Source organism: Nelumbo nucifera, chromosome 5 (genome assembly GCF_055504915.1).
Source record: "Nelumbo nucifera cultivar China Antique chromosome 5, China Antique-T2T, whole genome shotgun sequence".
Classification (NCBI taxonomy): domain Eukaryota; kingdom Viridiplantae; phylum Streptophyta; class Magnoliopsida; order Proteales; family Nelumbonaceae; genus Nelumbo; species Nelumbo nucifera.
In genome coordinates, this window is record NC_142653.1 from 68968218 (window position 1) to 68982961 (window position 14744).

The window sequence follows — 14744 nt, forward strand, 5'->3', positions numbered from 1 at the left end:
TTTTTGGGTCAATTAGTTTTAAGAGAAAATGACAAAAAAAGAAAATAAAGAAAGTTTAATGGAATATTTTAGTAATTTAACGTATTTCATTATTTGACTTAATGGTCAAGGGGTATTGTCGCAACGTAAAAGTTCAGAAGGTCTTTGGCGCAAATTAAAGCATATGGGGTATTTGTCAATGACCCTATAGTACGGGGTCTTTGTCATTACCCAAATTAATATTCTGTTTTCTCCTCATCCATCAAATTCATCCAACGGTCGTAATCGTTAGTTCCTGACCCATTGGCGGCTTTGTGGGGTACTACGATCGAACCGTCGATGCTCGCCGTGACGACCCAAGAGCAGCATAGCTGCTCCGAAGCTCTCTCTCTCTGAAGAACCGACTAAAAATAATCACCCGTCAATAAAGTAAAACACTCTGTGAACTCTCAGAAAATTTCTCACTCCGATCTCGAAGATGATCGGCGTTCAGGATTCAAAGGCGCTGTTCTCTATGCTGAACGCGGATCAGCGGCCTTTCGAAGAAATCGTTATCGAATTCAGCTCTAAATTCCCGCGCACAAATCATTTCAATGTATGCTGTTCGATTGCCATTCTTTTAGAGGTAAGTCATGTCTATCTCCCCTTCTTGTTGAGCCGTTAGTTTCTGATGTTTCCTGGATTTGCCTTGAATCTTGTTTAGGGTTTTGGGTTTTAGGGCGTGGCTATTATTTTCCGATAACTGAGCTAGGGTTTTCTCATTTCCCCAGTTTTATGATGGTTCTTGGTATAACTTTGAATGGATTAGATTCGTTTAAAATGATCCTTCAGTTACTCTGTCGATGAATGTTCGATATTGGACTCTAAAGAAGAAAAATATGTTGGGTCAAGTTTCTTGGTGATTGATTCAGTGAGGATGGTGCTGAAGCTTTGCCCATAACTTCTATTGACTAGGTTATTGGAGTGGGGTCTGTAGGGGAGCCTTTAAATTCCAACTACCTATTCCTAGTACCTTTAGAATAGGAGACTTTGGTTGAGGCATAAGGAGCTATAGGCGAATAACAGTTGCTGATCAGAAACAAAAAAAGTCAGAAAAGGCAAATAGATTGTATATACTATAACTGTTACTGATAAAAAATGCAATTATATCTGCTATCATTGGTTCTAGATTCATCCTCATGTCATCATACATACATACATACGTAACTCCAGCAGACATTTGAACTAGATATTATATATTTGGTGAGAAAACCTGTGTAATATTGGTTTAAAGAAATCTCCAAGACCTAATATCTTATTATTTAAAGCATTCCGTTCCAACTGAGGACTGTATAGGGTGTTTGTTTGGTCGGTCACCGTGCTGTCAAAGGGATATTATTTATAGATTTTAGATACTTCTACTTTCATGAAACTGGATGAAATGGTGGAATTAAGGTGGGTATTGGTCTCTTTCTATATATTTTTTTTTCTAGATTTTTCGGAGAGGTCCTATTTTCTGCCTGGTAGATTGAAACCATCGTCCAAGTAGGTGCTCGGTGACAACCCAATTAGGAATGCTTTTTATAGAGAAGATTTTTGTGGGAGTTCGTTTTGTAAATGGGGGCCTTCTTTGTTTTCTTTCTGGTTCGTTCTTGCTTCCAATTCCCTCATTTCCTCTCTTATTATGCGGTTCTTCATTATTGGTAAAGAAGATGTTTGGATATGCTTAGTTGATAAAGAAGTGAGAAATATATCATATGATCTTTGAATTTCATCCTGAACATGTTTCCAAATCTGACTTCATACGTAATCCTGTCCTTGAAATCTGAATAGGTTTTAGAAATTTTCAAAAGACACTATGGGTCAAAAAATTTTCTAGACATTGTATTCCCCATCCAAAGGCTTCCCCTATGGGTACAGACAATTCGTACTATATCTTTCTCCATATCAAATTCCTCCTATGTGAAATTCTCTGCTGAACTAGGAGTTTTCTACATTACATTTGACTTTATAATGCTCATCTGTCCCAAATTTTCTACCCACAAGATGTTTGGATATGATTAGTTGATAAAGAAGTGAGAAATATATCATATGATCTTTGAATTTCATTCTGAACATGTTTCCAATTCTCACTTTGTCTGTACCCATATGGGAAGCCTTTGGAGGGATAATACATTGTCTCTAAATTTTTTTTTTGACCCATAATGTCTTATGAAGATTTCTAAAACCTGTTCAGATTTTATCAACTAATAAGAACAGATCACGTATGGAATCTGTTCTTATCAGTTTAATTCCTTATTAAATCTGTTATGGGCCCGGGCGTAGGATCTCGTCACGGGTCGGTCCACGGGGAGAACCTCTTGCTTCCCCTTGCGCCTTTCCTTGCGTGCAGACCCTATTGTGGAAAACCGAATGGGTGATTTGTCCAAGAGACCACCCGACTCTCCTCACTCTTCTCTTGACTGGAAACTGAATGCCTTTATTTCAACTCATAGCTCCTTAAATAGGAGATTACAAAAGGGGAGTTCCTTGTTGGATTCAGCTAGGCTAGGGTAATCCATATCAAACTCAAACTTCTACTTCTAAATAAATTACCTACTTCTAATGGTAACACAACCCCTACTTCTAGTGGCAACAGAACTCTTACTAAGAAGATAAGATAAGATAAGGATAAGGGATGAAGGATAATGCAGCTGGCGGCGAGTTGGCGAGCAGAGCTATTGTGACAAGATAAGTGTGGGCCCACCTTGCTGAGCTATCGTGTGGGCCCCTCTCTAGTGCTGTCGCCGAATGGTGCGTGCGTCTCCTAAGTGTTGCTGCCGGGTGGTGCGTGCTGTTGTGCGTGCTGCTGCCTATGATTGCGTGCGTCCATAACATCACACCCCTCTTGGACTACGAGCTTGTCTTCAGGATGGATGTCGGGAAGCACCGTCAAAGGAATCCCAAATAGGTGGAATGACTTTGCCCTCCTGGATCGGGTTCCAGTGAAGGGGGTTCATCCTCATCTTCCTCTTGTTTCACCAGGAGGCAGAAAAGTCTCTTGCACTTGTGCCCTGTTGAGTAGAGTTCATCGCAATTAAAACATTGCCCCCTCGCCCTGCGTTCTGCCATCTCAGCCCTGGACAAGTGCTTAATAGGGGGTGTACCGACGCTGCTCCCCACACTGGATGCTGATCTGGAATTGGTGCTCGTCTGTGACTTCCGTTCTTGGCTGGCTGCTGGATATGGAGCCATTCTGAGTGGTTCCGGGGATGCCCATGCTGATGGAGGCCGCCCCATACTGAAGGTTCCGTGGCTGAGTTGTAGTTTGCGTTCGAAGACACGTGCTAGGTTCATGGCTGTGACCAGGTTGGGAGGGTGTTGCATCTCCACGTCCACTCTTAGGGTTTCTGCTAGCCCTGCGGTGAACATGTCGACTTGCTGATCTGCGCGAACCGAGGTTGCTCTGGCGAGAAGGGTTTGGAACTGGTGTTGGTATTCTGCCACGGTTCCAGTTTGCTTGAGGTTGATTAACTCGCCCAGCGGGTTGCTTGTCAACGGTGGTCCGAACCTGAGGAGACAATATGATTTAAACTGCCCCCAGCTGAGACTGGGTTCTTCTTGCTCCAGTTTGTAGAACCAGAGCTGCGCCTCTTCTGATAGGTGGAAGGCGGCCAGACTGACTTTATCCTTGTCATTAGTACGCTGGTTACGGAAGAACTGTTCGCAGCAATACAGCCATCCTAACGGGTCTCCGGTGCCGCTGTAAGATGGAAATTCCAGCCGGCTAAACTTGGGAATAACAGCGGCTGTTGGGGCAGCGATCTGCTGTTCGTTGGACGTCTCTGTCCAGTCCGGACGACGGCTGTTGGTGGTGGCGGTTCCCTCAGAGCTTCTTTCTTTGTTGGAGAGGAATGCTTCCAGCAGGCGTCGCAGCTCCCGGACATCATCCTTGACCTCACGAACCTCCAAGCTGGTTTCAGCGAGCCTATGCTCTAGCTCGTGGACCCTGGAAGACAGCGGCTCCTGTTCCCCCATGACAGTAGGCTTTGATACCAAAATGTTATGGGCCCGGGTGTAGGATCTTGTCACGGGTCGGTCCACGGGGAGAACCTCTTGCTTCCCCTTGCGCTTCCCTTGCGTGCAAACCCTATTGTGGAAAACCGAGTGGGTGATTTGTCCAAGAGACCACCCAAACTCTCCTCACTCTTCTCTTGACTGGAAACTGAATGCCTTTATTTCAACTCATAGCTCCTTAAATAGGAGATTACAAAAGGGGGGTTCCTTGTTGGATTCGGCTAGGCTAGGGTAATCCATATCAAACTCAAACTTCTACTTCTAAATAAATTACCTACTTCTAATGGTAACACAACCCCTACTTCTAGTGGCAATAGAACTCTTACTAAGAAGATAAGATAAGATAAGGATAAGGGATGAAGGATAATGCAGCTGGCGGCGAGTTGGCGAGCAGAGCTGTTGTGGCAAGATAAGTGTGGGCCCACTCTACTGAGCTGTCGTGTGGGCCCCTCTCTAGTGCTGCTGCCGGATGGTGCGTGTGTCTCCTAAGTGCTGTTGCCGGGTGGTGCGTGCTGCTGCCTATGATTGCGTGCGTCCATAACAAAATCTGAATCTTTCCCTATATTAAATTACTCGTAGGTAAACCTTTTTTCTTTTGATAAGTCTCCGTGGTGAATTTTTCTGCTGAACTTTTACATCCATGTACTAGGAATAGTTTTCTACATTATGGCTATGTTTGGTTCTGTGGTTGTTTATTGGAAAAATGCCGCCACATCAGCGTCACTTAGGTGTTGGCATTTATTGTGCATGAAACCACTGTTTGGTTTCAACATTTATCAAACAAATATACATTAAAAAGCAGAAACACTTGGATTTATGTGCATGAACCATTGCGGGAAACTTCAAATTCTGGTTTCTTCCAACGGCCCAATGTTTATTGAAATGCAATGCTTACCTGGAGCATTGTAAGCTGAGTTGGAAGATAGCTTTATGGGGTGTTACTTGAAATGCCCAACCAAACAACAAAAAACAATAAACGTTTAAAGTTATGTTTTTCAATAAAATGCTTATCTGAGAGACACCCCATCTATAAATGCCTATGGGACCAAACACATACTATATTTGAGTTTCTAAAGGTCATCTGACCCAAAATTTCAACCCACAAGCCCATCTCCACCTTTGCAAAGTGAACCTCTGCATCTTTTCCTTCTACTTTACTAAGTGGTCAAAAGGTACTTTAATGGTGATTATAGATAATGAACAATATAGTTCCTAGAATTTGAAATTAAATCCATTGGACCTTGTTCAAGGTTTTCAGGAAAGGTATTTATGTCCAAAGTATTGATATCAGTAGAAAGTTATCCTGTACAAATAGGGACACAATATTGCTAAATATTTGCTTATCTAGAAAGTTTTGGAAGTACCGTGGAAGGCCCAAATTCTGTTTTATTTTTATTTTTTTTTGCTTTTTATTAGATTTCAAAGAATACTGAGTGAGGCACAATCAACACCTAGGACTCAATTGTGATAGGCTATTTCTAGTTTCTTTCCTTGCAGTCTCCTTACAGATAGATGCTCTATATAAATGCACTTCAGAGACAAGTGAAGCTCTTACCTTTGGGGGTTTTCATTGGTAACTCAAGACCTTTTTGAATTTTCTTCCAGGGGTGCCCTGGGAGTTGGAGTCGGGCTAAATTGTCAGGTGATGGTGGTATTAAGGGATAAAAATATGATAATTTTCATTCTCATCAGTTTTTTTCTTAAAGTTTTAGGATAATCACTCAAAAAGTGTTCTCTCGCTACATTCCTAAGGGATGGCAACATGTAGCAATTTCTTCATCCACAATTAAGCTGCTAAGTGCTATCTCATTGACTCCTTCAGCTATGAATGTCATGAAACTAAATTTTGATGGTTGTAGCATGACCATTCTAGGAGGTTCAGGGGTTGGTGCAGTTCTCTGGAATTGTCTTGATGATATTAATGCCATTTACTTGGAACCTATTGGCCAAGGAGAAGATTCAGGAGTTATAGTTAATTGGCTTAGAGACAATAGTCTTGGAAAATAGCAGTATAGACATTTTGAGTAAAGTAGAAGTCTATCCAGGAGACTGAATACATCTTTCACGTGGATTCAGAGATTGGCAGGTTGAATAACATATGCGTTATCTAGGCAGGGAGTGAGCAGAAATCGGTTGTACTTGGCAGTTATGAACCTGCAGAGTGGGATTACACAAGTGAGAAATTGGAACTATTGGATTAGACAGCAGTTCTGGCCTAAATACTTTTTTTGATCAGTAGCAATCAAAGTGTTTTATTTATTTCTATAAACATAATTTACAGATTTACAGTTTAATTAGATTGCTTGTAGGCTAGTATTTTCCACCTGCCCCATAATGTTTTACATGAGACTCCCCCTAAAACCTCACTGCAGGAAAAAAAAATCAATCTATTAGCTCCTCGTCTGGATAAAGCATCAGTCAAACTATTTGCACTTTGAAGAGTCCATTGGAATTTGATGTGCAATTCTTCTGCCAAAGATCTGATTTCGCTCAACTATTATCTATTTTTCCATATTTCCTGAGCATCATTTCTCAACTAACTTGCCACTACCTTAGAATCCCCTTCCATTGTGATGTTTCCAACACCGACCGGTTCAGAAAAGAGTGCCATTACAGTTCCATCATGTCATCTAAAGACTCCTCCAATTCCCAAGCTACTGGGTTCCCTATACCGCAGACACCAAAGTTCCTCTTAATGTTGGGATGAGTTGGAGGCAGCCACTGTACATTTGCTACGTTCCTAGTTCTGGATGATTTTGCAATTACGTGCCAATTTCTGGTAATATTCTCAAAGGATATACAAGCAAAATATGGCAAAGCTTTCATCTAATTCACTACCCTTACCATAATCATTTTCATCAATGCTTCCTTAGTTTGACCTTTCTCTTTAAAAATCTTCTCATTCTGTCCTAGCACTTTTTCCCTATGTTTATAAAATTGAGCAGTTATTGGTAAAAAAAGAGAGCAGTTAACAATAAGAAAGGCACTGCCAATAAGTCTAAATCCATAGGAATTGTCTTGAATTGGCACTTGGTTTGAATTTGCATTACAAACAAACAGAGCCTAAACTGTATTAGTTTTTCTCCCATTGGATTAGCCTAAATTATGTTAGTTTTTATTCCATTGGATTCCACCATCATATCCTCTATGTTTGATATCATGCCCTGCATATTCTTTCCTTATATGACCTTTTAAATATCCTCTAATAAATATTCTTTCCCCAATTGGAACTAGTTCATCCAGAAGTTTCCAAAAGGTTCTTTTAATGCTTCATCTAATCTTTCTTGATCTTCATAAATTCTAATTATGCTAATTTTCTCCTCTTAAGGTGCAATATAATTCTGTAATTATATTTAAGGGGCATAAAGACCCCTGCTTGCGCCAGTATAGTTTTGCCCTCTTTTATTTTACATCTAGAACTTCATATTTTAAATCCATCTACTATTATCCCCACCCCATTTTGTTATTAACCTATGTGCTAAAGTTTATATTCATTGATCTTCCTATCTTTTTTTTTTTTCTTTTTTTCTTCTTTTAGTTTGATCTCTTTCAATCATGCTTATTTGTTAACTTAGCATTATACTGGGCATGGAGGTTGTGTTAAGTTCCCTATGAAATATTAATGATCATTTGAGGATGCTAGATTCCTGTCTGGGGGGTTGTTTCATTAACTCAGAACCAGAAGTGGAGGTGATAGAAGATTGGTGACTTCTGTGTGGTGAACTAAAAATAAAGTTGAAGTAAGGAAACTATCTGCTGGTTTCTTCTTGTTCATTTTTAGTTGTGAGGAAGAGGTGGGGGAGGCTCTGAAATGGGAATCAAGGCATTGCAGGGTTCCAGACCTACAACTAGATTATTGTAACCCGTTGGTTGGAGCCTTAAGAGATATCTGGGGTTCCTGTTTAGTGTGGATAGAGGTCTATGGTATACCACTTCATGTGTGGTGTTTCCAAGCTTTTGAGTCAATTGGTGATGCGTATGGTGTGTTTAGAAATTTGATCAATGCACTAGAACGTGGAAAAACCTTGTTGCAGTGAGAATCCTTGTCTAAGTGCAATTGCTACATAAAATTGCGGATTTGATTAATCTCCTTTTCGCAGGCGAGTCGTACGTTCTTACAGTTGTGGTTGAAGGTGAGATAACTTTGAGATGGTGTTGGGAGTAGGTGTTGAATTGGAATGAAGAAGTTGCAGAGTGGAGGAATATGAAAAGTTGAGATGAAAAGGGGGAGTTTCCAGGATTGAAGATAGGGGTGTTTTTGGAGTTTTGCTAATTGAAGAAGGTGAAAGGTCGGGTGAGTTAATTCGAGTTGGGGGATACGTGGGGCAAGGGAGGAATATAAAGGGACATAAGATGTGTCTTAATCTTTTTCAAAACAAGAAGGTTGGACTAGGTTGATGTAGGCTGAGGTATGATGGGCTGGGTTTTCAAGATGTGGGCAGGGACGTCTTGGATAAAGGGGATGAAGGGGCCACAGGTTGCACAAGACAAAGGTCTTGTGCAATTAAGGATTTGGGCCCAGAAGATGATAGAGTTTCAGGTTTCTTCAATGGTGTGACTGTTGCCGGTGGGAAACTTGCACAAGCAAAGGTCTTGGGCTTGCGGTCTATGCTGATGTTAAAAGCAAAGGGTTGGAGAGTCAGGTAGCTATCGATCATGGGAAGGATGCTTCTAGAGCTTCGGTTTCTAATGAGGTGCAGTTGATTTATAGAGATGAGGAACAATGATTTAAAAGGCGTGCCTCAGGCAAGGCGAATTTTAGGGTAGGCGCCTCGCCCAGGTCCTAGGCACAACCCATTCAAAAGGTGCACACCTGGTGCGCCTAGGCGTGCGCCTGGTGCGCCTTGCTCCTTAGCCTAGGCATGCGCCTTTTGAAAATTTGCCACTTTTTCCCTTTTTTTTGAGTTTGGCCACCGAAGCTTCAAGAACCCCCTATTTGGTAATGGTGTCCCATTCATTCATCTTAATAAAATATCTTATTAAAAGCAATTTAAACTATAAAATTATTATTTTTTTGTGTGAAATCTAAGAATTTAAGACCCTAACATTGACTTGTTTGGGCTTGCCTCGAGGGGCATGGCACAAAGGCGGCTCGTAGAATTAGGAATATAATATATCACATTAGCTACTTGATGCAATTGAGTAAAAAAGAGATTGTGGGTTTTATATGCTTGGAAATGTTTTATATGTTTGATTTCATTTTTAAATTCTCATTTGAATATGCTTTACATATTATATTTATGCATTTTAATTTTAGATAATAGGTTTTTTAAAACATTTATTTTAAAACTTAAGTTAATATTTTTATTAATATTATGTTTTATAATTTTTTTGATTATTTTTGAAATTTTTGCATTTTTTTTTCGATTTTTTTTAAATTGTGCGCCTTGCCTCAAAAAGGCGCGCGCCTCGCCTTGCGCCTTGTGCTTTTAAAACACTGATGAGGAGTGGGTGTGGGTCATAATGTGCTATAAAATTCCAGGTCACCTTGCTGATGAGACGCCTGTTAAAGAGAAAGAGAAGGTTGGGGTGCTACAGTTGAGGCAAAGATTGTTGCGGGTGGGTTAGGAGGTGGAGTTATTGATGAGAGTGTGTTGGTTTAGAGGGATTTAGGAGGTGTTTTGGAGAAGGATCTAGGGGGGATCTGTCATGTTAACACAACATGGGGCCATGGGGGTGAAGGGGAAGTATACAATGGATCAGGGCTATTTGAGAGGGAAGTGATGGCTGGGAAAGGAGCATGAGGTGGTAGCGGAAATGTGGACAATGTTGAGCATGAATTGTTTAAACAGAGTAGATGCTAGTGTTGAAATCACCAGTGTTCAGGCAGAAGAGAAGGGGGGGGGGGAGAAAGGAAGGCAGAATCTGAGAAGGTGGAAAGTGGGGAGGAGGAGGAGGAGAGTGCTCAGAGGGGGGGTGTGGAAGGAAAAGGTTTCAGCATTGGCAATGGTGAAGAGATAAAGGTATACAAGAGGGCAAGGAAGTCCAAAACTAAACTGATAACGACGATGGGGAGTTTGAGGAAGGGTCTGGGGAAGGGGAAGAAAGTGCAGAAGAGGTTATTATTGTCGAAACACATGAAATCCAGAGTAAGATTGATCTAGAGAAAGTAGTGAATAGTGAGGAGGAAGTAAGTAAAATTTTGGGGCTATTCTTTGTGGGGGGGATGAAGAGTTTGCAAGGAGGGTGTTTAGGCATTTGGATGAGAAGGAAAGGTTACAAAATAAATTACAAGGAGGTGGAAGGGTTTAACTTAAGAGTAGAAGTGTTTCAACAAAGATTGGATTCAGATGGAGAGGGTGTGCTGTTGTAGAAGAAAACAATCAAGGGATTGAATTCAAAACTTTTGAAAAGAATGTGGTTTTGGAGCTGGAAAGAATTAATGTTAGTACTAAAGACGTTGAGGACTTGAAGCAGTTCCCTAATGCAGTAAGATGTTTTAGAAAGCATAAAAACCCCATGCGTGGCTGGGGGGGGGAGCTTGTTTGGAGATTCTTGCACTTGCCTCTGCTGAAAGGAGTAGTTTCTTGTTTGGGCTTAACTAGAAAAATGAAGAAGTCTAAAAGAGTCCTTAAGCGGAAGATAGGAGATTCTTGCACTGGCCTCTGCTGGAAAGGAGTAGTTTCTTTGTTGGGGAGGGTGATTTTAGATTGGGGTCCATGTTGAAGGGGTCTTTTGTTGTTTTGTTGTATATTTATTTAGTTTTAAGGTTGTTGGGAGTGGATGACTGACTTTAGTGTTGTTGGGTTGGTGTTGGGAGATGTTTGAGGAGTCAGTTTGTTTTTTTTTTTTGGGGGGGGGTTGTCTCTTCTCCTGGGTGACTGCTGGCCACCTTTCTTGTGCTTTCATTTTTTTTTTCTTTTAATAAATTCTATTTTACTACCAAAACTCTCTTTAAATGATCTGCTGTCAGTATGCTGTCTATTGCCACTTGTCTTGCAAAAGCCTCCATCCTTTGGGGAATGGGATTGCCCCAAATACCTTTATTTAGAAAATCTCCATCTGATTCCTTGTAATTGCATAATAGAAAGACTTGACTGAGAACCTGTCATTGTTTCATTCCTTTTCATCTCTCTTTGAAAATAGAGATCCTCACCTCCTCTAGCTTGCTTATAACATGATACATTCTTCCATCTCCCTTTCAAGTAGAGGTCTCCTAAAGTATGGACACCACGCCAATGAAAGAATGGTAGGATCCATCGAATGGACGCCAAAAAGATTGCGGAATGGGTGGGCGAATTTCAAAAATTTCCTACCTTTCTTCCAACTGGGAATCGCATTCCCTTATTTTAGAATCAAATATTCAAGGATCTACGCGAACCAAACTAGACCAGATCTGAACCAAAGATCAAGGGAAGGGTTATACCTGATATGAAGAATCAAAATCTCCCAACGTCGGTGTTCACACCCAAAGAAAGATCCAAGATCTGCTCCCGCTGAAGATGACACAGCGATGGTGGGGCAGAACCAACAGTGTACGTCTCACGTACCGAACTCTTCACAAGAACTCGTTGGAGGCTTAGAGCACCGAACCAAATCAGCCTTTTAGCAAAGACTGATATCAAGAACAGATTTCTTGATTCTCCCTTCAATGGAGTTCGAACTATGCAGCAAGGTGGCGACGGCTGGAGGAGATCCCTAAGCTGAAAGTGGCGTGAATGCAATTTTCAGCTTAAGGAAGATGAGATCCTCTCTCAGATTGCAGAGAGTGTTAACTGCAAAAACCCTAGGTCGAATTCTTGTAATTCTTTGTTAGGGTTTTCTCCTTTCTTAGTGATTAAGAAACCTCCTAATCCAATTAGGAGTTATCCCAATCCAAATCTGTATTTGGATAGGGGATAATCTTAATCCTATCTGCAGATTAGATCAGCCCCTTCCTGATCTCATCAGGAGGTTAGTCTTAATCCTATCTGTAGATTCGCCCCTTTAAGTGGGTGATCAAATTAGCCCAGTTCGAAATGGACTTTTAGGCCCAATAAATAATTAGTGCTCAATAAGTTTCCAAACTGCTGCCCAGTTGGGCTTCTTTGTATGGCGTGCGACCCAAGCATTGATCTCCACATCAGCCACATGGTTTCGGCCCAGCCTTTGTTACAAGGCTTAGCCGAATTCATTGGAAAGCCCAGTGAACCCCTTGAGCCCATCACATGGACCCTATGGGCCCAACACTTACACTAAGTGGTCCCTGGGCCAAGCCATCTTATAAAAACCCAGGGACTGTGGGCAAATGCAAGATTAGCCCATCAGGTATTATCCTAAATGGCCTTACACTTAACCTCTTAGCCCATAATGATCAAGCACTGCCCGACAAGAGAGGACCTCTCCCTCGGCTGCAAGGAACAGTGCTGCACTCTCTACTCACATGGATCTCAGGAATTAAAACCATTTGCAAACAATTTGAACCATATATAAGTATATATCATATATATAAATTTTGCAAAACAAAATTCCAACGATTGAAATCAACTGCCGGCAGTTTGGTTTCCATCAGAGAGAGTGCATCCCCGATCATTACCTTTGTCCGACAAAGGGGCTGATCCCGTCACTATGATCACCCACTCAGATGAATTCTCAGACTGTCCCAACATACCCAGGTTTTGACCCCCGCTAAGGATCTCACTGATTGGCAAATCAAAGACAGCCCAATCCGACACCTAGTGCATTACCATTATCGGGTCTAGGGGTCAGGTGTAACTTTCTAGTTTTGCCCATCAATCTCCAAGGTCCAGGGCAATACTGGAAATCTGGTCCTGTTCAAGGGTTCAAGTAATCCTACACTGCGTGTACCTTGGGTCTCACCCTAGCGGCTGAGACAAGCCACCCCAACAATTGGCAGCACACCAGTGTCGGTCTTGATAGGATAAATCTCCCCACACTTATCCAACGGCTGTGAACATTTAAAACTAACACGTCTCATTAAGTGTTCAGTTTTAGGGTCATACACAGAAGCATACCACACAACATGAATCAAACATGTACTTTATTTATTTACATTAAATATCAAAAGTACATCAAAATTGATTGAAGCTAAGGGCATACAAAATTGTCTAACAGCCAACTGCTCTCCTCTCAAATCATTGCATTGACTGATCTCAATATTATGTGGACTAATGATGCAGCACACATTTTAGAAGAAAGAGGTAGAAACACGAGTAAGAAGAGAATTAGGAAATTTCTATTTTGCAAAACATAACATAATACAACCCTAACATAATGTAAATTTATAAGAAACCTAGAAACTGAAAATTACAATTAAATTCTTACCAAATATGAAAATTATAATTTAGCCCCTACCAAATATAAAAATTACAAATAACCCCTATTAGAAATTTTACAATTAAACCCAAATTTTGCATTAATTTAAGTAACTCTAAACTAATGTCGTCTATGCCTAAAATAAGTACGAATTCTATGTGGTGCTTTGGTCTCAAAGTGATCTCAATCAATTCTCCCCGGCGGAAGAGAACTCTCCTCAGGAGAGGTAAGGGAATGATACTGCTCCAATAGATCTGGGTCAAGACGACGAAGTTCATCTTCTGAAATCCAAGTAGCATCAGTCTTAGGCCAACCTTTCCATTTCACAAGATAATGCTGAAAACCACCTAGTTTGGAAGTGACAATTTCATCATGGAGAATACTCTTGATTTGCTCGGCATGTGAAGATTGAACTCGGGGCAGAATGGGTATGGGTACTAAAGGTGAAGCAATTCTGGTTGTGGACACCTGTAGGTAGAGTAGGAGGCTCGTGGGTGCCCTGATAAGGAAACAAATCCTCCACATTGAAAGTTGAGCTAATTCACATGTCCGAAGGTAAGTCAAGTTCATATGCATTAGGTCCTATCATTTGGATGATGTGCAATGAGCCATTGGCTTGGGCATATAACTTTTTAAAGGAGTGCTTTGGGTAACGCTCGGGACGCGCATGAACCATGACATAATCTCCTTCATTGAATTCTTGATTTCTATGATGTGCATTTGTAGCAAGTCTATAGTTTTCATTACTTGAAGCAGTTTTTCATCTTATACTGGCATTCAAATCACGGATATGTTGGGCAAAAAAATCAACAGAGAACAGATACAGAAGTATGGGCATCAAGAGGTAAGGGGACAAGGTCAATAGGTGTATGGGGGATAAAGCCATGGACAATATTATAAAAGGGGGTTTGTTTGGGCTTTTGGACCAAATAAGAAAGTGATGAAATCCAGGAAATTTTCAAAGTAGTATCTTTTTTCCAGGCTGTTGGATTGAAGGATTGTCAAAGAGTTGTATGTTTTCTTTTTTGCTAAAGTTTTTATAGGTGGGATGATTTGTTAGGTCTTTGCCTTTGTTGGAATGGTGTATGCCTTGGAGGTTTTGGGAGGTCGGAGGATTTTTTTTTCTTTCTTCTCTCAGGTGACCACTGGTCACCACCCTTGTACTATTTCTTTTTCTTTTAATAAATTTTATTTTATTATAAAAAACGCTGTTGTGATCAACTACTAACTAGGTAAAACTTTGTTTCAGGAGAAAAAGATGCTCAAACCAACTCAGCGCTTGGTTGCATTTTCTATTCTTCACCAGGCTTATTCATCACAGCCATTTTCTGCCAACCCATTCATTTCTTTTCTTATCAATGTAGGTTTGCTGTGGTATTCTTGACGTTATCCAAATTCCAATTACAAAGCTATTGTTATATATGGTGATATTGGAGATTAGTTGATCTTTTTTTATTATTTAAAAATTTTCAGGA

The 14744-nt window shown here is 40.8% G+C and overlaps 1 protein-coding gene across 4 annotated transcripts in view; it reads left to right on the forward strand.

Annotated features, from left to right (window-relative positions):
• Positions 1-254: 254 nt before the first annotated feature.
• The window catches only part of LOC104590539 (CCR4-NOT transcription complex subunit), a 54814-nt gene continuing 40324 nt past the window's right edge, over positions 255-14744 (forward strand). For 2 of the 4 annotated variants that reach the window (XM_010249249.3, XM_088887415.1), the window contains exons 1-2: positions 323-604; positions 14519-14629. In XM_010249249.3, the coding sequence (XP_010247551.1) occupies positions 458-604; positions 14519-14629 (258 nt within the window). In that variant the 5' untranslated portion in view covers positions 323-457. Of the gene's footprint in view, positions 605-14518; positions 14630-14744 lie in introns of all 4 variants that reach the window. The other 2 variants (XM_010249248.3, XM_088887414.1) reach the window with 2 other exon arrangements.